Here is a 26918-nt window from a genome sequence, read left to right as displayed (position 1 = left end):
CCATGGTAGTACCGTTGACTAGGAGCGCTATGTGTGAGTACCACTCATGGACGGACAGTCACTGAAACACAATCGGCCCACCAATAGGAGAATTGGGCGGGGATATGTGGAGCATGCTGGATGGGTTGGCAAGAGTGTGTCAGTATTCGGAAGGCCCTCTTGACTGCCAGCTTTGTCCACAACCAGATATATCAACTAGTTCCTCCCTTTCGGGGCACAATGTCTCTCAATTTAATTGCAGCAGCTTCCCGTTGCTGTAGTGAGTTTTGAGCTTAGCGTATCCCTCAGGCATAGACTTTGGGAGCAATAAAACTTTCACTGCTACCTGGACTCAGTCTTTTCTATTAAAGGTTTTCTCCGAACGTTACCAAACACCCCGCTTCCCACTTATTTCTTATCCTGACCAGGTTCAGCATGTACAAAGTGGTGTCAGCTGAAGTGGGATAAGCTCATTATTAGCACTGGTTGACATTTCCTTCACGAGTTGTTGCTGCTTTAATTTGATGGCACAGCCTGTTTGTCTGGTAGTTACCAAGTATCCTGGGCAATGGCAGGAAACTTCCATAACCTGTTTGCACTTGGACACACACACTGTGCACGCACTGCATGTCAACACAAGCAGAGCACGCTATCAACAGGGTGTATACTTGGACAAGGAAAAAAATTCCCCAATTTTTCCCAGTTAAAAAATACGCTTTTACTGGGTGAAAATACACTTTTTCCTGGGTGAAAATACACCTTTTCCATGTTAAGTGACTGTATACTTTCTCATGGAACTGTAAAACTTATCAATACTTTGAACGGGTAACGTTTTATAGGTCATCGACTTTGAACTTCCCGCCACCACTTTAGAAAATGAAATCCAGCAAAAAAGAGATCTTGGATGGTGTGCAGCAACTTGTACACTACATGTTTTTGTAATTACGAAAGCGTAAATTCGAATTCCACCCAAGACAGCACATTAGTTTCCAAAGCATTGAAATTGAGATTGCGATGACCTTTTGTAAGCCAATCATAGTTCATGCTGCGTGATCTCGCCAGCCGATATTCAGAGCATAGCACACGTGATGTAGTCACCCAATAGCAACAACACTGTCAAGTGACGCGAACACACAGGTAGGAAAAGTTGATGGTTTAGATTAATAAGCTACAAGAGAAGCTAAGCTTTCACATGTAATACTGGTCTTTTTGCATGTGTTACACTTTAAGAAACAGCAAAAATGTACTAGTAAAATTTAAAATAATGACATAAATGTTTAGTCTTCCGGGCTCGAAATTCTTCTAACTGACCAGTCCTCAAAATGTGAAGTCATACACAAGAGTCAAACGCTCTGTGATTTAAGAAATTCACCGCACTCTCTCACACGTAACGTAATTCATCTTGTATAAAAGGAAAGTAATGAATGCTTTTCAAACCACCATTTGCAGAATTTTCCTGAGACCTGTTAGAAATAGGTTCATTTCAACAGTTACCAGAGTGTGCCAGAAAACAGACATTACTGTGCTTGCACAGCTACAATAGTGTAGGAAACCTGTATGTTCATATGTATATAGCATTAAGATATCTTACATTGCGTTACAAAAGAAACAGAGCATCAGAGGATGCTACAGGAGCATCAAAAGTTCATAAACCATATTAAAATGTATAATTTGGCTTGAAGTGCACATTCATATGTCCAGATTCACAAAGAAGTAGTACCCAACCTCATATTACACTTTCCAGGGTGGTTTTTGGGATGTATATTTTCTCAGAGTACCTGTACTTTACTATCTCATGTTTGGTTCTTTATTACGGCAAAATGCCATATGTGCCAGAAGATGAAGATGTGCACTTGAAATTCAGCGAACCAGCCTATACTGTGGAATGAAAAGCTTAGTTTAAATAAATTGACTGCTTCAGTGGAAAACATTAATAAAAGCCAAATTTCCCTAGCAAACCATCAAAAGTAGCTTAATTGTCCTGCAAGGCAATTATTGCTTGACTGCCAAAAACGTGGAAAAAAATAAAATCAGAAAACTGAAACGAGTAATATACGAGGGCCGTTCAGAAAGTAACCTCCGGTTGATTTAAAAAAATACACCAAGTTAAATAAAAATATTTTAATATATACATCTTACAACTACATCTTTGCACTATTTTTCTACATAGTCTCCATAGCGATTGAGGCACTTATCGTATCTCTTCACAAGCTTTGAAATTCCTTCTGCATAAAAATCACCCGCTTGTGCCTGGAGCCAGCCTGTGACCGCATCTTTGAGCTCTTCGTCGTCATCAAACCGCTGTGACCCGAGCCATTTCTTCAAATGCATGAAGAGGTGATAATCACTTGGCGCCAGGTCTGGGCTGTAAGGCGGATTGTTGATAACGTCCCACTTGAAGGACTCAAGAAGGGCCGTTGTTCTGCGAGCAGAGTGAGGACGGGCGTTATCGTGCAAAAAAACGATACCGGAAGTCAGCATACCACGGCGTTTGTTCTGTATAGCCCGTCGTAACTTTTTTATTGTTTCACAGTACACGTCTTGATTAATGGTCGTACCACGTTCCATGAATTCAACCAACAACACCCCTTTGGCATCCCAAAACACCGTTGCCATCAGTTTTCTGGCAGAAAAATCTTGCGAGGCTTTTCTTGGTTTGGTAGGCGAATTTGAATGTGCCCACATCTTTGAATGTTCTTTTGTCTCAGGGTTCACGTACTTAATCCGGGTTTCGTCACCGGTCACGATTCTGTTTAACAATGGTTCTCCTTCGTCCTCATAACGTGACAGAAAGTCTAATGCAGAGGCCATTCTTTGAGTTTTGTGATGGTCGGTAAGAATTTTGGACACCAATCGTGCACAGAACTTACGGTAACCCAATCTTGCTGTCACTATCTCGTACAAGAGAGTCTTAGAAATCTGTGGAAAACCAGTAGACAACTCCGACATTGAGAAACATCGATTTTCACGAACTTTTGCATCAACTGTCTGAACGAGTTCGTCAGTCACCAATGATGGTCTACCACTCCTCTCTTCATCATGAACGTTTTCTCGTCCACTTTTAAATAAACGTACCCATTCACGGACTCATAACTCTTGGTCCGTACACGGCACAAAGCTCACGATGAATAGCTGCTGCAGAATATCCTTTGGCTGTAAAAAACCTTATGACAGCACGCACTTCACATTTGGCGGGGTTTTCTATTGCAGCACACATTTCAAACTGCCACAAAAACTAAACTAGCGCAGGTACGACGTTCACTCGACCACAGCTTGATGCCGACTGACCTGTTGAGTGCGTGAATGCACAGATGGCGTCGCTACTCCCCCCACAACCCGCACTGTGACCAATCGGAGGTTACTTTCTGAACCGCCCTCGTATTTCAGGCTTCCATAATTATGTGAATATCTTTTAATTCACTTGACAGCTCTCGGCCACAGAAATCCGTTTTGATTTCATGTGATGTGGAGCTGTACCCTAAGAGGAAACAGCAAAATCACTAAACATAAACACAGGTCATGTTGAGACTACCCACTTCCCCAGTACAACTCGGACTGCTCTGCGCATATGCGAATCTGGCAGCTTGGGTGCGCCAGAAAAAAAAAAAATTCCAGTTAGCATCAGGCTTCAAGTAGCGGGAAAGGTACTGCTCTTATGCGACAGAACTGCACATGCGCACGATCCCTCTTGCAACTGCTCAAATGAACCTAATGTAAACAGTTATGACGTTATGCTCATCTGAAGCAGTTTGTTGTTACGAAGTATTGCATAGTCTTCTTCCTAAGCCCTTCACCACATTTTGCTGTTTGCAGATGTTTGAGTTTGCAAGGGGTCTTGTTGTAAACGGCGCATTTCCTTTGCAACTAAAGTCTTCTTTTGGTATTTTTATCTTGTTTATGTTTTATTGCTGCAGTATTATTTTGCATTAGCGGGATATAGTAGTATTCTCTGTGAGAGTATCAATTCTTACCATTCAAAATTACAAAAATTTAACTGAAAACTTAAACTCTGAAAAATTCCCAGAATTCTGAATAATTCCCGCATTTTTCCCAGTTTTCACCTGGATGAAAAAATTCCCAGGTTTTTCCCGGATTTCCCAGGACATATACACCCTCTTTGCTGTGTGGCGGAACTTTTCTGGACTATGCCACATTGCTGCTGCAGTCTTCATGTCAGTGCGGGTACAGTCGGGTGCATGCTGCAAACCACACCACACCTTCATAGCTGTGCCTTCTTGCTGTGCTGCCAACGGTCCATGCTGCATCGCTGCAGCATGGAGATGCTATTGCCATCCTTGCCCTCTCGGTGCCTAGCGCCACCATGCCACTGGTCCATCAACACCTCCGCCTTTCCCCCTGCCTCCATCGATGTGGGGTGTTAATCTATTTTTGGTCGCTGCAATGTGCCCTTACTTCTCATCACTGTCTGCACTGCGAGCTTCCGGCACAGGAATTTGTTCCTTAATCCAGTGTAGGTAACTGTTTAGACCCTCTGTAGTAACGCTGCCGGTCTACATACTGTAACTATGCCTTATGGGAATTTGCGTACTTTGCCAGAAATGGCTCCTGTAGCCCCTACTTCTTTAAATGATGAGGAATATCTTCTCACGCTCTTACAAATATAGCTTCATCAAATGACACTTTAGAAATTAAAGAGGAAGCTTGATAAAGCTTCACACGATACATGCCGTGAAACCCTGCAGGCATCAATACAGACTGTTGCAAGCTCCTCCAGAGCCCCTGCAGTGGATCCCATCATGTATTTGGCTAATGCTGCCAGTACTCCCCCAGCAGTTACTTTTGCACCTTCATTTTCTGGGAAACTAGGTGAAAATGTCACTACATTCCTCCAAAATGTCCATGATGTAAGGGCAAATAAGTTCTTGGCCCAACAGCTTTCTTTCGAACCTATCAAAATTAAAGATTTTCTGTTGATGCATGCACATACATGAAGTACACACATACATGGAGTACGTTGACATATTGCACGACACAGTCACTTTCGGTGTCCTGGGGTTTGCAGAGTGTTACTCTGACAAACAGGGTGAATTGAAAAGATTTCGAAGCATTTGCAGATCACATCATAACTGTCTCTTGTCACATTTATGTCTTAAGGAAGAAACAAACCCACAATGATGCACTAATTGAGGAAGCCGAACTCAAAGCCAAAGCAATTGATGTGGTCGTATGGAGACTTAATCTGCAGATCGGGACTGAGATAAAGGTAGCCTCCACCACCTCTCTGCATGAGGCAGTTCAATGCCAGATAGCAAGTTGATTCGTTTTGACTCTTGCATGCACAGAGTTTCTATCAATGAAACAATTGCCAGTGGTGTGGAAAGCCAAATAACACTGTAGAGGGTTGTCACACTTCTTGTTGCACAAAATGCCACACTATCGGGTATCCCAGTGACAAATTTTCACAACACAAGAGAAAGTTTTCCACAAAGGACTCCTCTGCAAAATGACAGAAAAAGTGGGAGGTCCCAGTGGAACAACACAAAATGGGGAATCAACTGAGGGGCAGGCTCTGCCACCCACCCTCCTCCCCAGACACAACTGTGAACCTAGTCAAGGGAAGTATTAACAAGGTGGTCAATTCATTGTTAGAATGTAGGCTCAGGGGGAAGAATGTCCATATGTTAGTAGATATTGGAGCTCATATAAGTGTTTTATTTGTGTCCCAGCTGACAGCACGTACTCATCCCACAGTATATTATAAGTGGCTGAGGTGAGGAGACAATAATACCGCCTGACACTAGTTTTGTTGATCAGCAATCACTGGGATACAATAAGGGTTTGACATGGAAGTAGTGAGGCGATGCAGACGAGATTTTGAACATTATAGGGAATGATTTCCTGCACCGTCTTCAGGTAGTGATAGATTACAAGATGTATACTGTTCAATTCCATGAGGCAACCCACGGTTTCAGCAGTAAGAGCGAACCTCAGCCATGAGGAACTTTTGGTATGAGGCCTTTCCCACAAGCTCCAACAGACTCACTTATGTGGGCGTTAAAAACTACCACCACTATCAGAATCAGTGGAGGCACAGGAAAAATTCTCTGGATTGATGTGAAAACTCTAATACTGTCGAGATCGGACTTCCTGATCGATCTGCTCTGGCAGAATGACATTCTTGATTGATTGCAAATCAAATGTTATGAGACGTATAAGTAAACCAGAAGTTTGGAGTAGTAGTTTGTGTTGACAATTTCGGTCAACAAGATATTGAGATCCTACATGGAATGATATTGGCAGGTGGAGAAGAGGTTATAGATCTTCTGTACCCAGTTCTGGAGGAATATGCATGGCTAGTCGAGGAATAGCAGTATTTGCCAGCAACTGCCCTTGTACAGCACAAATCCCCATGGGAGATACTAGACTGATTGCTCTGAAATCATTTCATTTACAATCTGTTATTGAAGAAACTATTCAACAGCAGATGGCTGCAGAGATAGGTCAACCCTCTGCAAGCCAATGGTCGTTACATATAGTCATGGTCCTAAAAAAGTAATAAACTGAGGAAAATCCTGTTGTCTATAGGTCAATATGAGAGCAGTAAACAATCACCACCCCTAACACTTACCCTCACCCCATATTGATGGAACACTGACTGATTAGGGAATTGTAAGCATTTTATCACCCCTGATATGTGCTCTGGCTACCACCAAGTTTCGACTGCACCACAAGATCAAAGATCAACCCAAAACTGCTTTTGTGGTTCCTACTGGATTGTGTGTGTTTCTCTGTATGCCTTTTGGTCTAAGGAATGTGCCTGCCACTTTTCAATGGTCTGCTGACTTACTATTGAGAGATTTGAAACTTACTATGTGTGTCATGTATCTGGATGACATAATTTTTTCAAAGACAATTGAGGAACACACAAGAGAGATTAAGGAATGTGTTGTTTAGGTTGCAAAGTGCACACATAAGTTTCATGATAGAGAAGTGTTCATTTGCTGAGTCACAGGTCCAGTACCTGGAACATATTATTAGTGCAGATGGAGTTCAATAAGACCCTATTTTGACAGAAGTTGTAGACAATTTTCCAGTACCTACAAACTTTAAAGAGTTGCAATCATTTCTGGGCCTAGCAAATTATTATTGCTGTTTTGTAGAGAATTATACTACGATAGTCAAGTCTTTGAAAAAGTTGTTAAAGACGGGTTTGCATTTGAGTGGACATAGGAATGTGAGGTAGCTATGAAAAAAATTAAGGACAATTTAACGAGTTTACCTTTGTTAATCTGCCCAGATTTTCAAAAACCATCTACTTTTTCCACGGATGCAGCTGATTACACTGTGGGCATGACTCTTTCTTAGGAATACAATGGTGAGGAAACACCTATAGGTTATGCCTCTAAGCAGATGAATTCAGCTGCGATTAGTGACAGCATCATTGAGAAAGAGCTTTTAATCCTTATGTTTGGAGGCAATTATTTTAAATGCTAATTATAAGGACGCAAGTGCAGTGTGATCACTGACCATGATGCCTTTATACGAATGTCAAGTTTAAAGCACTCCTTTAGTCACTGAACTTGGGCAATGCAGCTGGCAGAGTATGACTGCACAGTCTGTCACAACCCAGGCCGTCGCCACCAAAATGCAGATGTGTTGAGCAACGAAGTCAGAATTGTTCAGACAGATTATGTTTCAATAGAGGAGATAAAGGAAAGAAAAGAGAGAGATGTAGAATGTCACCCAGAGTTTGTCACACTGATGTTGGTACTCTATATTGCAAGACCCCCCCCCCCCTCCCCTCCCCAATCTCTGCCCAAACTCTTTGCCTTTACAAATGTCTGCTTGTGTCTGTATATGTGCGGATGGATATCTGTGTGTGTGTGTGTGTGTGTGTGTGTGTGTGTGTGTGTGTGTGTGGGCGCGAGTGTATACCTGTCCTTTTTTCCCCCTCAGGTAAGTCTTTCCGCTCCCGGGAATGGAATGACTCCTTACCCTCTCCCTTAAAACCCACATCCTTTCGTCTTTCCCTCTCCTTCCCTCTTTCCTGACGAAGCAACTGTTGGTTGCGAAAGCTTGAATTTTGTGTGTGTGTTTGTGTGTCTATCAACATGCCAACACTTTCGACGTCATCTTTGTTTCTAGATATATTTTTCCCACGTGGAATGTTTCCCCCTATTATATAAATATTGACTAAACACCTTTCTGCAATAGCATAAAAAATTTCACGTCAGCCTTCTGCATGTACCGTGAATCAATATAGGTGTTGATGCCACCTAATAGAAGGGAATACTGCCCCAATGCCAATGTTGCTATGAATATTCTTCAAAGTAGCTGCCTGTGAAGCCGCTGTGACGTAAAAACACAAGCAGCCTGGGTGGAAATGCAATCTGACCCTGCTAAGTAGGCACGTACAAACTGCACCACGAGCCAGGTGCTGTATAGTGCACTAGTGACCCAGTACAATAGATTTTAAAAACTTTGCTAATATTAGTCACCATGCACAATTATCAAGTAAGTGATGCAACATTCCTTCTTAATATGCTTACACCTACATCGGATCTACTGGCAGAAAGCATGATTCTGCAGAGGTTTTACAAACTTTGGGCTCGCAATGAGACTGCCCCCTGTGCGCTGGAACTATGCAACCCCTACTGGACAAACAGGTCGGGTTTAATCGAACTTTTGAACAAGAGAATGCTAGCACAATACACTGGAATAACGTATTTGAAGACACAGTCTACCTTTAGCAATCAAACACGATACCAAGCTGTTACAAATTTTTGAAATTAGTTCTGTATTCCACCACACTGGAGATATTCTACAGCACCTTTACATTTCGTCCAACTACATCATACTATATGACATTGGAAGACTTCTGTAACTACTGTGAACACGGAGGATGAGTTACATGTTGCAGCACTGCATGTAAAACCCATAGTGAAAAACAGATTGAACACAAACTAGATATTCATGAGCCAAGCGATGCTGATTGATTTGTTTAAAGGCAGACACAATTCATATATTTTGTACCAAGCCAATCCAGTGCTACTTTAATATGAGAGAGCTAGTAACAGTTCAAACTCTTACAAGAGACATAGCTTTTTTTTTTTTTAACTAGACTCAAGAAGTAATGATAAAATGAGACATAAAAATGTCAAGCAGTACGCTCATAAGTCTGAGAAATGCAAGATTGGAGGAAGTTACATCAGAATTATGCCCACTGCTGTTCTAGCTTCTCATAATGTTTATTGTTTTTAGCATATGGTTATTGAGTTCTGCCTTGCTATTTTTGCATTTGTTTGTATTATACTTTATAACTTTGTTCCATAAAGAGTGACAGTTTGCTCCTTTCTCTGAGCTTGGCCATAAACTCAAGTGTATTTTGTGTCATGAGAATACTGATAACTAATGGAAAGAAACAGCATTAATGCAGATCGGTATTGTTCAATACGAGCAAACAAACATATGTTGATACAAGCAGATAGTGTGTGTCAATTCTTATTTGTTCATTTATAAATAACATTGTTAAGGAAAAGCTTCCCTATATCTTTAACATCACTTCCCCTGCTGCGACTCAGTGATTCACTATTTCCCCTTGTGGATGAGCATATCTTGTTAGGGTTTTGGACTTGAAATGGAACCTGCGCACCCTGAAAGCTAATTGCCACATTTCCTTTTGGTTAGAATTACGGGAAACATTCTAACTGAGCACAAGTTAGAGTAGCTTATTTCCGTAAGAACTGGCAGTGGTTAACTGAGACAAGGAAAAGTGTATGATGGTTGATCCCATTAATAAAATTATTGTGCTAGAGGCACCATCCAGGACATATCTACTTACTTTAATGTCACTGAATGACTACAACGCATAATACTGGGGTAAGGAACTGTGAAATTGTACTATACCTAGAAGATCAATAATTCAAGAACAGTCTTAATCACATTTATTATTGTTGTAATACCGCCAACCGGTTTCAACTCAACGTAGGGGTCATCTTCTGGGTGTTTACACCATTGGTCGACTGCTGGTGGTGTCACTCCTGTCTACATAACAGCAGAAAACTATCCTGCCTATCCCTATCCTAACTATCCTGATAGTCTCCTGCCACCAGCAGTCGACCAATGGTGTAAACGCCCAGAAGATGACCCCTACGTCGGGTTGAAACCGGTTGGCGGCATTATAACAATAATAAATGCGACTGAGACTGTTCTTGAATTACTGATTAACCATACTAATTGCTGCTTCTCTCCACAACCATGTTGTCCAAAAATCTATTCCTAGAAGAGACTAAAACCCTTCTTTGCCCTCATTCTGTCTTTATGAGGCACAAACCTTGGTTTGTACCTGTCAGCAACAGTTTATTGTACTCTGTGCCACAAGTAGTTTTGATCTGCTATCAGCCTACAATCAGGTCTCATAACTATCAGGTCATCAAAGCTAACAGTGGACAACTGTTTAACATTTTTTCTTGCAATATAGTTACATCCACTGTTGAGCTTTCTGTTCATTTAACACAATCCCGCAACACTAGTCTCAAGTGTTTAGTGTTACACCTGTCTGAAGTACCTACAGTGTTACCACACACAAACAGCAGTATTACCCGACAATTCTAAGACTTGACTTTTAGTCTCCATTAACAAATTATTTGCTACAGAAATTGGACAAATACTCTTGATCATAAAAGTCATTGAATGAACATCGAACACATGCACCAAGTGATTATTCCCAGTGCTATGTCTGTCCCACTAAATCTGATCCTTGTTTGCTTTATTGAACAAATCTTGTATGCCCATGGCTACTGTAAATGTTTTAAGGTACGACCAAAAGCAATACCCAAGCAACAATGGGCTAACATCATGGGTAATACCTAGGCACGCTTCAGGCATGACCCACCCTCATGTTAAGATGTTGAGATTAGTGGTCTATGTTATTGCATTCATGTTCCTTTTAAATGGTCGAATTCGTGTCTAGGCATGAAGTAATGCAGAGTCACTGTACTGAATAATCGCGTGACAAGGAGTATTTATATTTCAACTTTAAAAGTCATGCATATCAGGTACAAGGATTATTTTGTAACTTTTATTAAGAAATGTATGAGTAAACATTTTTGTAAACAGCAGTCATGGGTATTGCCTAGTTACCTTTATTTGTGTGACAAAGCCCATTATGTGATATGTATGTTAATAATAATTGTGATACACTTACCTGTAAATGGCCCCATACACTGAATACCTCCCTGAGCCGTCCACCAAAGTGAGACTTGTCCTTGTGTGTTGCAGTCGCCTGTAATTTGTGAGGCCTATTCACCAAGCCTGCCTTTCACCCTATGGCAGCACCAGCACTGTCTGTTTCGGCCGCACCCCTATACCTTGGTACCTGAGCCCTGCCATGCGCAGCTCAGCCATTGTCTGGCTGACTGTCCTCGACCACATCATTGTGCCATCCACTGGCTTTGACAGCAGTCATCCTCCTGACATTGCCCTCACTCTGACGATGTCACAATAGCTATCTCGCATCCAGACCCAACTTACAGGGCCACTTCTCTGTAGTTTTGCTTAATTTTGTAAGAAGTTCTATGTGGCCCTTCTACACTTGACTTTCATAAATGTCAAAACCTTTAAATCAATTTTAACGGTTGTCACAAATCATATGTAAACCAGGCCCCTTTTAAATGATTTGCTATAATCCAATCACCAAATATTTCTAAGGTCCCTTATTACTGTAAATATCAGCAGAACTTTGTGTGGTAACCTTTTAAATATGTATTCAGTTTTATAATTTGTAACTCACTCTTAGGGCCCATAAAATGGTCCCATGGAAGAGGGAGGAGACGTGTGCGGGGAGCAGTGAACAATTTTATGAGAGGAAAAATAGTTTTTCAAAATATTTTTCTGAATGTTCTGTGTTAACTGCCTTTCAAATGATGTACAGTACTGGCACTTTGGCAAGACAGTGGCTGAACTTGGGCCAGCACAGTACCAGATGTTTTGCATAACATCCATTCTCAGTCCATGTGAACATGGTTCAATGGTAGAACTGCTGACAGATGGACACTCACTGAAGCACCCTCACGGAGGGTGGGGGGGTGGGGGAGGGGTGGGGGGGGGGGGGGGGGGGGGTTACGCGTTGGTAAGAAACGCGTCAGTATTCAGAATGCTCTCTTGACTGCCAGCTTGATCCACAACCGGTCGTGTCCACTAGTTCCTCCCCCCGAGACACCAGCAGCCTCCTGTTGACGTAGTGAGTTGGGAGTTTAGTGTACCACTTAGGAATAGGCTTATAAAACCTCCACTGGTGACTGGAATGAGTCTTTTCTTTCGAAGGTTTGCTCCCAATATCATGAGACGCCTGCTTCCCACTCATTTCCCACCCTCCAGCACATACATTACATAGAATACATAAATTTGAAAGTTTTGCACTTTTGTGCGATTTGTTGCTTTCAGAAAATCTTATGCAGATATACCAATAGTGGCAGGTAGGTGGAGGTGATGAGTTGGTTGTGTCGGCCTCTTTTCCTTCATCAGGTTTGATGCCTGAGAGGTTCAAGTTCTTGTTGTAACACCATAACAATTTCTACTATCAGTTCGTCCGATTCTTCTTTAACTACAGGTTCTTTACTGTCACCGTCTTTCCAGTCCGAAACTTCATCTCATGGCAAATTTCTTATTTCATTTTGAGCAACATCTAACAGAATGAATTTTTCACTCTGCAGCAGAATGTGCACTGATTTAAAACTTCCTGTGAGATTAAAACTGCATGCTGGATTGAGACTTGAACTCGGGACCTTTGCCTTTCATGGACTAGTCGGCAGCGCACTTGCCCACAGAAGGCAAAGGTCCCGAGTTCAAGTCTCAGACCGAGATCCGGAAGTCAGTTTTAATCTGCCAGGAAGTTTCAACATCTAACAGTTTAACAACAGTATCACTTTTGATTGGAACAGTGGAACCTGTTTCTTTTTCTTAGGCTTTTGGCCAGAGTTTTTGCCAAGACTTTTAACTTTATTCCACACCAAAATGGTTCCACAAACAGACTCTTTAATGTTTTTTTTTTTTTTTTTAATCCAACACTGAGCAGCCTGAATTGATAAGCTATTGAAGAAAAGAAGCTCTGTAAACACATTTGGAATTCTGAATTACTCCCTGATCCATAAGTTGAATATGGGAAGTAAAGTTTGCTGGAAGATCAGTGGTGAATGTATTCCCCACGATCAATTCAGATATTGGAGGGTTGGCTACATAGTTACCCAGCAACAGTACAACCTTACTCGGTTCAGGCAAACAAAGTTCCCCCCCCCCCCCCCCCCCCCCCCTCACAGACAGTACAAAATTGAGAAAAGACAGACCTAAAACAATTCTGGAGCCATCTATGAAGTGGAATGAGCTCCATAAATTACAGACAAATTTAAAATTCCTTTAAAAGCTCTTGGCTTTTTGTACTTGCCAATAACATAAGGGGTTAACACAATGCCAAAGTTGGCCCATTTCATCACCATTATAGATATGACTAGCAGTTAAGTTATGGTGTTAAATTGAAGAAGTTCCTTTGTATTCTTCAGCTGCATTTTGATAAGCTAATCATAACTTCCCACCCAGCTTCCAAATTCCATTACTAGTTCTGAATAGGTATAGCCAATCATAAGAAAATACATGTTCGGTTTCTGATTACCCCAAATCATTATAGAAATGTTTACTTTTTTTTATAATCATGGGCCCAGTTGCAGGTTTTCCTTCACACTTTTTGCCACAGAACCACTTCTACAAAATTACATTCAACTGATAAGAGTTTGGACTTTTATAAAGGTTTTGTGATTGTGTCATTTAATTCTACAGTCTGTGAGGCAAATTTCTGAAGCTGAACTTTAATTCTCTTAATATCATTAATTGTTGAAGAAACAGCTTTACATTCTTCCATAATCTTAATTCTATTCTCATCTTTTTCAAGTCGCTTAATGATCTCCAGCTTTTGCTGTATCGTAAGCATAATTTCTTTACATCTCACTTTCACTTTGTCTTGGGAGTTGTTTGAAAAAACATTCCCACAACAACACTCAGCACTATTGTAAATGTAATATAGAACAGCTCTAACCATGGTTATTCTTTAAAGCACCAATTTTTAAATTACTGTAGACAGCTGGTGCATGAAACAAGCTGGCTGACAGGTGACTGAAACAACTGTTGGCACTACGTGATCGAACTCTGTTGAATGAGTCCAAAATATTCAGTTTGTACGAAGCGGTGCCCAATTATTGGACATGCTGGACTGTCGGATGCCAGATTAATGGACTTTTACTGTAGAAAAAACTGAATTCTGTTCTTGTTGTTGTAATTCAACTTCATCAAGGTACATAGATTTTTTCAATACACAAATGACTTTCGCCACCCACCTTGCATGATGGATCCCATTGGAGCAACGAAAGATACTCCATGAGAGTGTTTTTCGAGAAGAAAGTTCACAGTTAATAAAAAAAATATCCATACAATCCTCTTGTATACTTCGGCCTGCGTGGCAAATACAGATTTTTTTCTAAAATGTTTTTAAACACAACAAACGCACCTCTCAAATTTGTCATATTTTATGCTGTAGTGACAAACTAACAATCCAACTTGAAATGAATTCAGTGCAAGTTTCACAGATAACTTTTTCCAACCCTTTTCCTTAGCTGTTAAGCAACCAAATTATGCATCAAATTATCGGCACTGAAATAGTGGTGGATTTTTCTTTTCTTTTTATTTTCAAAGACATTTGTGTACAAAATATATTCTAAGTACATCAATAAGCAATTTACTGAATTGTTGAATTTCATGCTTGTTTGACTCTCATCTGTTAATGGGTGCCTATGCTTACCCAGAAAATCTTTTTCTCAAATAATTGACAACTGATACATGCATAAACTTTGGAGTCCCTTTCAACTATTGACTGCTTTAAAACTGACCATCTTCTTTGATTGTAAAGACCTTCAAAGCCCTTATTTCTTTTCACTTATGAAGTGACACTCTCTCAGCATATTTACGGTGTTGCTGCCATTGCTGATACAAAGCCTATATTTTAGTGTGGAGTTCCTCAATTCTTGTTTAGGAAATTGTGTGTTTTCCATATAAATCTTCATCCTCTCTCTACCTGGCCTACAGTCACTAGCCCGTTACATCACCTGATTATGTAATGCTTTCTGAGAGTGAATGCAGATAAGGAGATCTAACTAACCAATCTGTCTACATTATGTAATCAATGAATATATCATGCAGAAACACTATTTTTTTAGGAAATTTATCTAAAATCCATATAGCTTGCACAATCAGATAAAAATGGAACAATGAACAAGTAAAAATAAAAAGTTCCCAAAGATGAAAGTGTTTGTCCATCTCTAGCAACTAGACCCAGTTCTTCTCTGAGTACCTTTCATCTTATACTGTTTGGAATTTTTTTTTTTTTTTTCCAAATTCCTTTATTCGTCACACAAAACTGTTTTAAGTTAGAAGTTTGAGAGGTCTTATTGAGGACTACATACTAATTACGCCTGCTGAAAGTATGTTAGTAGTTATAAAATTTGTAAGTGACCAAATGCCAATGTATTAATTTGTGTAGTGTGATATTTCTACCCTTTACGGAAAACAGGTATTTCAGAGACTTGGAACTTGTTTTTGCTGTTGTATTAAAACTTACAAATTAAATGCATTTGGTGACAAGGCAGGATACCAGATCAAAGGTATTAATGATATACTATAACTATGATTCATAACAGATCCAAGTTACTTGAGTCTCATACAGAAGTTTTATGCAATACCTCATATGGGTCATCTTCCTCCTCCTCATCAACATCATCTTCATTGTTCTCATCATCACTCTCTGGATCTAAAAATGTCCACCCACCACTCTCAAAGAAGCCCTCAGGATCATCTGTTATTGTCTTCATAATTTTTGTCCAATTCAGAGACTGAATACCTTCAGTGTATCTTATATCACATGAACTGCAAAAAAATTAAATTCATGCTGAACAAAAAACTGCTGTCACAACTTTAAGGTCAGAGTTTGTTATGATAATGAAAACTGTACAATCGAAACAACAAGCATAAGGTAGGAAAGGCAGCCACTTCTTCAATGTGTACACTTGAGGAAGGGGTGGAGATGCGCATCCCTCGGCTGTGATTACACACTAAATGAAATTGTTTTTTATCTGAGTTGTAAATAAGCAGAATCTATTGATTGGCAAGACGTAGTGGTAACTGGGGTACAGTAGAAACTGATTTGGTCATGTGACCAGGTAGTCTCATTCTAATTCAAAACAGTGTGCACTGTTATTTCAGAGTGCAAGTGTACAAAGTGATAATGGAAAACACATTCACGAGAAGCCATGAGAATTGCTGTTACATCACTAATTTTGATGATAATGAGAATGAGAGAGTTGTGACAGTCCTGACACAGAGGCAATAGAAGATGCAAGCAAATTTTGACAAGTAAGAGTTAAATCAATGGTGTGCAAATTACGGAAGGAGGGACACCATGTGAATTTGAGCAGAATTAAGTATCTGCCCCAAAGCAGAACAAAAAAAATGCACACAATAAATATTTCATTGACAATGTAAAATTTGAGAGCAACTTCTTTGATATTATGAACAATACAAAGAAAACTGTGTTTGCAGATACTCCACAGCTTTTTGTCGCACCAAACTGGACTTCCAGGATAGCACGGAAACTTAGAGAAGTAACTGCTCCATCTATGAGATTTTACTTTAAAAGGTGTGTGAATAAATTCATTTTTTGATTTTCCAACACACTACACTGTGTTGAAAAGTGGCACAGTTTGACTAGTAGTGTCAAATAAGAATGTCAGGCAACTATTGTCAAATATCACTGTCAGGCAATGTCTCATTGTTGTGAAGGCAGTTTCATTTTATTGACTTCTGCTCTATGACTACAACAGGTAAGTACATACTATCATGTAGAAATATACATAAAAAATTGAAAATATATACATACGAGGACAAAATTTTGCAGTATGATGGTTGCCTGCTGACTGCTGCCATACCATCAAAACCTACATACTTTGAAACTGGTCTGGAATCTTGCAAAAATAATATCCATAGTCATAATACACCAAGCAACTACTCTCTAACTCAAAAAGATACTGGCTGATGCTTTTTACTGCTAATAAACAAACACAGTGTATTTCACCTTGTCTGGCGCAAGCCTTTTAACATAACACTACTTCAGTGACTTGTGCATCAACATCACTGCTTTTACATGCAAGTACCTTTATAGTTGGTACATAAGGCTGAATGGACCTCCTATCAGGGCTATCCACCCAAAAAAGATTAGAAATATCTTCAGGATTGAAAATAGGATCTTGCCATTACTAGCCAAAAATACTAATCACTATCCCATGTGGTGAATTAAATACAGTTTAGCTTTCTGTGTTATAACATTATAAAACTTGAAAGGTCATGTACTGCACAAAAAAGTGTGTGATTACTACTGGAGGAGAGAGATGGCGATGGAAAACTGAAAATATAATAAAATATTTAACAATATAATGAAAAGGATAGTTGCTACTAACCATATATCAAAGATCGTGAGTCGCAGAGAGGCACAACAAAGTGGCTGTTGCACAATTAGCTTTTGGCCAACAAGGCCTATTTCAAAATTAGATAACATACACACATGCACACACTCAAGCAAACACAACTCACACACATGACCACAGCCTCTGGCCAAAGACTGTGGTCATGCATGTGTGAGTTGCATTTGTGTGTGTGTGTGTGTGTGTGTGTGTGTGTGTGTGTGTGTGTGTGTGTGTGTGTTTTGTCCAATTTTGAGATATGTCTTGTTGGCTGAAAGTTAATTGTATGACAAGTCTTTTTGTTTTGCCTGTCCAACTCAGTTGGTCATCTTTACATTGAATACCAATCTATCCTCTTCCTAATATAGTTCGTTCAGCACAGATTTTAAGAAAAAGTCATGCTGACTCATCCACAACTGAAACAGCAGGCGACAAATCATCAGTCACCATTATGGACAGGTAGTTTTATGCATACTACCAGAAAACCATCGTGGGCAGCTAATGTGAGAAATATTGTATGTTCCGTATCTGTTCTGGTTCTAGATAGGTACTTCATTCAGTGGCACTTAAAGACGTAGCATGCTATGACTCTCCTATTTGTAAGACTACTGAAGTGTATGCCATCCCCACTTCTCGGGCACCAGTATGTTTTGTTGAGTAATAATTACTGGATGCACCTCTATTTATTTCTGTACACAAGACATTTAGAATGATGAGGAACCAACAAGTTTGTAAATTTCTTCAGACATGCGTATGACGTATCTTTTCATTACAGAGGCATTTTACTTAAGCTGTAAAATTATGTGCATATACGCTGCTCGAAACTGTGCCTGACAGAATAACTTTATTTTTATAAAGACACCCCTGACTGCTGATAGGCAGTATTTGAATGGTCATTCATTCTGTTGATTAAGTATGGTAAAGGACTTTACTCCCACACTATGTTTCACCCCTGGCTGCCACACCTGTCAGCAGAGGCATCTGCTCATAAACAATATTTATATAGTGATATGTATGGTTCACCTATCAACTAGTTACAGACAAGCAGCTGCCTTTCCTCAGTTTTGAGTGTTTAAAATCAGGTAAAATTTCAAATACTGAAACAGTATTTCATAAGAAACTACATTTGATTTTTCAAACAATGGAAAATCCAGGATGGAATGTAACAATATTATGAGAAAGAAAGCTGCTACTCACCATATAGCGGAGGTGCTGAGTTGCATATAGGCTCAACAAAAAGAACTCTTTAACAGTTAAAGCTTTCAGCCATTGGCCTTTGTCAACAATACACACAAGCACAACTCTACACACACGACTGCAGTCTCAGGCAGCTGAAACCACACTGTCAACATGTTTTTTGTTGTGCCTATCTGCGACTCAGCATCTCCTCTATATGGTGAGTAGCAACTTTCCACCTCATAATACTGTTACATTTGATTTTTTTCTTTTCAATTAATTAATTAATACTCACTTCAGCCACTCCTTCACATGATCCAACATATTCATAGGAATAGCATTTACCATTGCTACTTTTCGATGATAATCTTTGAAAACAAAGATCATATCAAAATTTTTTAAGTGGAATTGTACACGTTCGAAGTGCACCAGCTCCACATCTTCCAAAGTGATGACAAATGGTGGCTAGAAATAAAAAAAAAAAAATACATTTTAGTGCACACAGCAGACATACAGAAAAATAATAAATGTAGTTAAAGAAATAAGATTAATCAGAATCTATTTTTCTCCAGGTATTTGTTTTCCAACAAGTCACAACCCCATGGTGTCTTTTAATAATGACAATATATTGTTCCTATCACTACCAAAATGTTTCCTTATGCAAACTGACACTTGTGGAAAATGTGCAATCATGACTGAATTACCACAGAAATGTTAAAGGTACGGCAAATTTGACATAATAATATAAATAAATGGTTAAAATACTAATTTAAGTAAATTGCTGGCACATAATCAGAACCAGTTCTGCAGCAACATGGCCTCAATATAAGACAGGTTGCTGCAGGTGTAACTGATGCTCACAAGCCACAATATGATATTTGGGGGAACAACAGTAAATGCTGTTAACTGCATGGATACAACAAGTTCACCAAATGACATAATGGTAACTGAACGAGTTTATGAAGACTGAAGAATTTTGTTCTTTTGGTCTTCAGTCCGAAGAATGGTCCGATGCAGCTCTCCAAGCTACAGTATTCTGTGCAGGCCTACTCATCTCTGAATAACAACTGCAATATACATTCACTTGAACCTTTTTACTATATTTGTCTCTTGGTCTCCCTCTACAATTTCTGTTTCCCACACTTCCCTCCAACACTCAACTGATGATCCCTTGATATCTCATAATGTTCTTAACAAATGATCCCTTCTTTAAATCAAATTGTGCAATTTTTTTTTAATTCAATACAGGATCACCTCATTAATTATCTGATCTACCCATCTAGTCATCAACATTCTTCTATAGCACCAAGTTTCAAATGCTTGTGTTCTCTTCTTGTCTTTGCTGTTTTTCATCCATGTTTCACATCCATATGAGGCAACACACTGTACAAATACCTCCAAAAATGACTTCCTAATGTTTAAATTTATATTTGATGTGAACAAATTTCTCTTTCAGAAACCCTTTTCTCACCATTGCCAATCTTCATTTTCGATTCTCTCCAATTCACTTCAGCCATCATCAATTATTTTATTGCTCCAACAGGAAAACTCATCTACATTGTTAGTGACTCATTTCCTAATCTAATTCCCTCAGTATCACTTGATTTTATTCAACCCCATTCCATTATCTTTGTTTTAATATGCTGATGTTCATTTTGTCTCTTCCTTACAAGAAACTGTTCATTCCATTCAGCTGCTCTTCCACGTCCTTTGCTGTTTGACAGAATCAAAACGTCATCAGCAAACCTCACAGATTCTATTTCTCCCTGAACTTTAATTCCTTAATTCCTTTTGCAACCCTGTCTCATTTCCTGCACAATCAGTACTTCCCTTTCATGCCTAAATTGTTATAACTGCTGCCTGGTTTCAATAAGAGTTGTATATAACCTTTCACTCCAAACATTTTATCTCTGCTAACTTCAGAATTTCAAGACTGTATTCCATTCTACATTGTCAAAAACTTTCTCTACATCTACAAATGCTATAAATATTTAGCCTTTCTTTAATATTATCTCCTAAGACATGTCACAGGGGTAAGTGTTGCCTCATCTGTCCTCACATTTCTAAGGACCCTGTACTGATCTTCCTTGAGGACTACTTCTGTCAGTTTTTCTATTTTTCTGTAAATAATTCTTATCAGTATTTTGCAACTATGAGTTACTAAAATGATAGTTCAGTAATATTCGGGCCTGTTTTCTTTGGAATCTTACTTATTACATTCTCCTTGAAGGCTGACGGTATTTCTTCTGTCTCACACCGCTACGAGATTAGGTGGAAGAATAATCCACATGAATTCCAGTGGCATGGTAAAGTAAAAGGGACGATAAAAGTGATATGACACTCTACTTTCTGATGGAACATTAGTAACTGCACAAAAGTGACTATTTGATAAGTTATCATTTCATCCGCTTTATTAATCTGATTTTTATCTGATGTTTGTACCTGTGAAATGTCTGTTCTTCCAACTGTTAAATGTTTGAATAAGATGTGTGTCTGACTATAATTCTACAATAGTTAAAAATATTCCAGAGCAAATTAAGTTAGTCGTGAAGTGTGCATTTACGGCCATTTACATTCCATTTTACTGCTATTCACATGTATAAGCTTTTCAACAACTTTCATAATATTTTTACTCTAAATGACTGAATGCAGATAAAAGTTTTCTAAATACTTTTGTTAGGACATTTATACTGCTGCATGAATTATTTCCACAGTATACCGTAATAATATGGGATGCAGACCGTTCACAGGCTATTTAAAGTTATTTATATAATGCTGCAGGGCTATTTACACATAAGTTTATGGAACAGTCTAATCACAGAAGTAAGGGTGTAATTCCTTAGAACTCATACAAGAGTTTAAATAAAGATTCCTTATGCAAACAAAGCAATTCCATAAAACAAACTACTTTCATTTACTTTACAGGGTCATTCCATGTGAAATTCACAAATCAGAAAATAAAATGAACCTTGATGATTCGAATTTTGTAATTTTTTGTCATTTATTCTACCTACCAAAACAAGATACAATCTCAAATTACAGATTTTTTGGGTGTTTTGTTTTGGAGTTATTAATTTTTAAAGTTTCCAAAATTGTGTGATTGTTGCCATCTTTTGAAACCTTGAAGCTGCTATATCTCAGGAACTACTTGGCTTACAGACCTGAAATTTGTACCAATTTATTCAGCTTCTTATAAGGTTTAAAAATACATGTCACATTACTCTACATTCATAAAAACGTTAACCTTTCAAAACCAAATTCTTTTTAAATTCTTAAAATTTCAAATTTTTTTTTTCTGAAAAAAAAATAAAAATAAAAAAAATAAAATGTGTTAGGTATACACTATTTGTTAATGTGTGTGCCGTTTTCGTGACAGTATTCCAATGGGAACATTAAAATAAATCTGATTTTGTGCTATGCATGTCTTGGACACTATTGCTGCGACTGTAGTGTGTTTAAAATTAGTTGTGACTACTGATGTTTCCCTCACTGGAGGGGACATGACACCGTTCTCCAGGTAACACCAATGGCGAGCCGGCTTTCCTTATCACATCACCAGCAATTCACACTGTGCCGTGCCACAGAAAACAGTACCACATGGTGTTATGCACTTAATGTATCTACATTGCAAAGTTGAAAAGTGGTATTTTCAGGAGGTTTAAGTATTTTGTAGGCGTCACGTATTGAGAACAAGATAATAGCAATACAGCACGTCTGAACAGGAAATTAGCAATAAAGGTCCACAGCAGAGTTTAAAAATATTCATGTCATTAATATTCTAATGCAGCTGAAATTGTGACAGGATCCTGAAACAGTGCATTATTAAATTAGCAACTGGGGCAAGACAGGTCAGTAGTTTATGAAGAACCATATTCTCAGAATAAACATGAATGTGTAATTTCTCCATTTATATTGTTGCAAAACACACAGCAATTCTCGTTTCAGCAGCTGTTGACGGTTGTTAAAAAATTACATTATTTTATTGAAAAGGATCTGTAGTTGCTTGAATATTGCGGTAGATATGGAAGATTCACATATGAATCATACGGCAAAATATTCTCCATTTCACTCACCGACATTTGCCAACATCTTGTTTCGATATCTCAGACCGTTCACGAGATATCAGGGATTTATGAGTATTTCATTCTCCATTTTCTCGGAACTGGAGACAGATAGCGATATGCCCAATTAGGATGAATGGGCATAGACAGAGGGTGTATACTGGCAACTCGCAATATCCTGTTGCAGCGTATGCTCTAAAACATGACAATCGTGACTTCGGTGCCTGTTTTACTACCCATGCCATCTGGGTTCTTTCCCCAGACACCAGTTCCTCATAACTCCGCAGGTGGGAACTAGCACATAACATTTCCCTGGTTCTCACCACCCACCTGGCCTTAATTTACATTAATTTCTTCCGCCTCAGCATTTCTTCACTGGAACCATTATTTGCTTCATTCTGTTTTAGTTTCCTACATCTTTTATTGTCTTACCCGTCTATCTTTCACTGCCCCCCCCCCCCCCTCCCACCTCAATTATGTACAATGCACTTAACTTTTCACTCTTATTAATTCATGCATGATGTTTAAGCAGTAATCTCTGTCTGCATATCACCCTGTCTCCCACCTTTAAGTTCTCTGGTTTTCAAAGCTTGTTTGATGCAGTCCCAACAATCAATGTTTCCTTCTCATCCCGTATAGTCTCCCCCTGACCAACAGTTCTGAGTGACTACCAAAATCTAGTCCGCAGCTCGTGGTCGTGCGGCAGCGTTCTCGCTTCCCACGCCCGGGTTCGATTCCTGGCGGGGTCAGGTATTTTCTCTGCCTCGTGATGACTGGGTGTTGTGTGAAGTCCTTAGGTTAGTTGGGTTTAAGTAGTTCTAAGTTCGAGTAGTTCTAAGTTCGAGGGGACTGATGACCATAGATGTTAAGTCCCATAGTGCTCAGAGCCATTTTTGAACCCAAAATCTACCCCTTTTCCTAGACCTCCCCAGCCCTTTTCCTTCACCCCTCTTCCTTCCCCTTCAACCCTTCTGCCTGAAGGAGCAGCTTCTGGCTCCAAAAGCTTGCCAGTCACAACCATCTTTTATGGGTGAGTTGCGCCACCGCTTGGTGAGTAGATTTTTTATCTATCCAATTAAATAATTTTGGAAAGAAATTATTGACTTTATAAAACTGAATTTTCTCCATAATCCAAAAAAAAATCTTTACTTTAGTGATGGTTCAGCAGTGCAACACAAAAATCAAAAGAACTTTAGTAACTTATGTCACCACGCTGAAGATTTTGAAGGAATTTAAAAAGAATGGCATTTTTATGCTACTTGTGTGATGATGATGATGATGGTGGTGGTGGTGGTGGCACAGTAAAAAATCTTTCAGCCAAAGTCAGTCTGTGAAATCCTATCAGTCACAAAATATTAACTCCCAATTGTTTGAAAGAAGAAGAAGAAGAAGAAGCAGAAGAAGCCATAGCAGTCACATGGACTTTGAGCAAAGACAAGGTTAAAACAAATGATATTGACGACTTTGTTGTTAATAAAATTTAAGTGAGTCCAGATGTAGATGACACGTCTTTTCAACAGATTACTGGATTTGATGGTTGAGCTTATGACAACAAATGGTGGATGGGTTGTGTGCTGTCTAGAGACGAAAAAGGAGCTTAAGTAACCTTTTATTTATGCATCCTTGTGGGCCAGCTGCTCCTTTTTCATACCCAAGAAGATAGGATGAATTGATTGTTCTAAAGAACTTCATACTTTGTAAATTACACCCTACAACTGCCACTGGGAGAATGTTCAGACTATCAAATGAAGAGATGCGAAAACTCTGACAGATTATGTTGTCAAACAATGTGTGGTTGTACAAATAATCTGTCACTACGGCTTTAGAGGACTAGGTAATGGCATATACAAGAACAATGTGATATTTAATCTTGAGTCTTTTCTTGTTGAAGGTGAACAGAAAATTTCTCAATGAAAGGCATTTAAACAACTCACTGATAAATACTTACGGCTGCACCAATGTTTAATTACTAATATTAATTAATGTGAATGTATTTGTGCAATTCAAGTATAGTTACATAAATTATTTGTTGCCTTTTTTTGAGCATGTAGTGTTTACTTCAAAAATTAGTAACTTAAAAAAACAAATGGTCCAAACAAAATTTTAATTTGAGAGTCTGCAAGCAAACAAATCCTACTACCGATAAACAAAAAATTATTAAAATCTGAGATGTAAAGACCCAGACCATTGGTTGATTTCACATGGAAAGAAGTCAAATTCAGATTAGCTATGTGTCTGACATTTCGTATCACTAGGTAAGTGATCAAATATGTACAAAAGCTAAACTTAATGTTAATAAAGATTAATGAAAGACTCCCTCTCCACAAAGCATTGAACTTGCCACAGCTGGCTGGTCTGACTGTGACTCAATTATGCAGATAGCCATATTAAAGGTGCAATCACATTGGAGGGGTATTTATGGTGTTGCCAAACTAACATACTGTATTTGTGTGAATACAGGCTGCACTTTTTTCCTAAATCTTACCTTGAAAAATCATGGTGCAGCCTCGAATCTAAATTTCCCCTCACATCACAAATAGTCAGATTCTAAATGACATGTACAAGTACCTTGTGATTTGAAATTAATAAAATTGCAAGTTACTGCAGTTACTTTCGTAAACCACCAAAGACTTAGAAGAAAATAGTAGAAAAACCTATACCTAGTTTGCAAATATAGCAGCTGTTCGTGACAAAGAAACCACTGCACCACTGCCTTTTTAAGCACAATATACATGTATCTGCATACTATGTTCCGCTAAATTATTTATTGTAGAGCTGTCTGACATATCAAACTAGACCAGTGTTTGGCCTGCAGTCCCTAGCTGGGAATGTAAATTAAAAATTACTCACTCACACAAAACTTTAAATTCGATTGGCAAAGTGTTTCTTTTACGTGCTGTTTTGCAGCCTTCAATTTCAATCGTTCCATTATAGCAGCATATCTACAGTTCCTGAACAACAAAATCAAGCGAGTGTCTTTCCACATCTGGATATTTGGAATTTGTTCTTGAAATGAACATAGACTTTTCAAACTAATTAAGAGTTTCAATATAATAGAGGGAAACATTCCACGTGGGAAAAATATATCTAAAAACAAAGATGATGTGACTTACCAAACAAAAGCGCTGGCAGGTTGATAGACACACAAACAAACACAAACATACACACAAAATTCTAGCTTTCGCAACCAACGGTTGCTTCGTCAGGAAAGAGGGAAGGAGAGGGAAAGACGAAAGGATGTGGGTTTTAAGGGAGAGGGTAAGGATTCATTCCAATCCCGGGAGCAGAAAGACTTACCTTAGGGGGAAAAAAGGACGGGTATACACTCGCACACAAACACATCCATCCACACATATACAGACACAAGCAGACACATTCCTGCTGTTGTGTCTGTATATGTGTGGATGGATATGTGTTTGTGTGTGAGTGTATACCCGTCCTTTTTCCCCCCTAAGGTAAGTCTTTCCGCTCCCGGGATTGGAATGACTCCTTACCCTCTCCCTTAAAACCCACATCCTTTCGTCTTTCCCTCTCCTTCCCTCTTTCCTGACGAAGCAACCGTTGGTTGCGAAATCTAGAATTTTGTGTGTCTATCGACCTGCCAGCGCTTTCGTTTGGTAAGTCACATCATCTTTGTTTTTAGATATAATTAAGAGTTTCTCATCACTTGCGCACTGGCAATGAACATTTTTTTCATACACATGAAATCTACATCCAGCTTCCACTTTCTGTGTTCCTTTGCATAATGCATAGCTGGTAACTTAATGTTGCTCAATTGTTATATAGGATTGCCAAGATACTTTAGTGTCTGCATCACTTACATAGTAGTAGTACTTTGTAATAGGAGGTAAATTTTCTAGTGTGGCCTATATTCAAGATTTACTTTTTACTATAATCTCGTATCAAAAGTTTATATGCAGCCTATATTCACATGTGGCTTATATTTGTACTAACACAATATGGTTCGTGAACAGAGGCCTCTTCAATAGTAGCAAATGCACAGCCTGTATTGCTGATTGATCTCTCCTTGTAACATTAACCAACATGACCTTGCTATGTCAATAATGCAAACTGCTGAAAGCAATGGGAAACTATAACTGTTACATTTAATGAGAGCATGCAGCTCTATTATATTGTTTATTAATGATGGCATCAACTCAGATAAAATATTCCAGAGATAAAATAG

At 38.9% G+C, this 26918-nt stretch overlaps 1 protein-coding gene across 1 annotated transcript in view; it reads right to left on the bottom strand.

Annotated features, from left to right (window-relative positions):
• The window catches only part of LOC124785067 (FACT complex subunit spt16), a 145071-nt gene that overhangs the window by 23975 nt on the left and 94178 nt on the right, over nt 1-26918 (bottom strand). Inside the window, 2 exon segments of the mRNA XM_047254149.1 lie at nt 15723-15906; nt 18967-19136. Of these exon segments, the coding sequence (XP_047110105.1) occupies nt 15723-15906; nt 18967-19136 (354 nt within the window).

Source organism: Schistocerca piceifrons, chromosome 1, assembly GCF_021461385.2.
Source record: "Schistocerca piceifrons isolate TAMUIC-IGC-003096 chromosome 1, iqSchPice1.1, whole genome shotgun sequence".
NCBI lineage: Eukaryota > Metazoa > Arthropoda > Insecta > Orthoptera > Acrididae > Schistocerca > Schistocerca piceifrons.
Note: the sequence above shows the minus strand (reverse complement) of the source record. Positions and strands in the feature narration are given on the sequence as shown.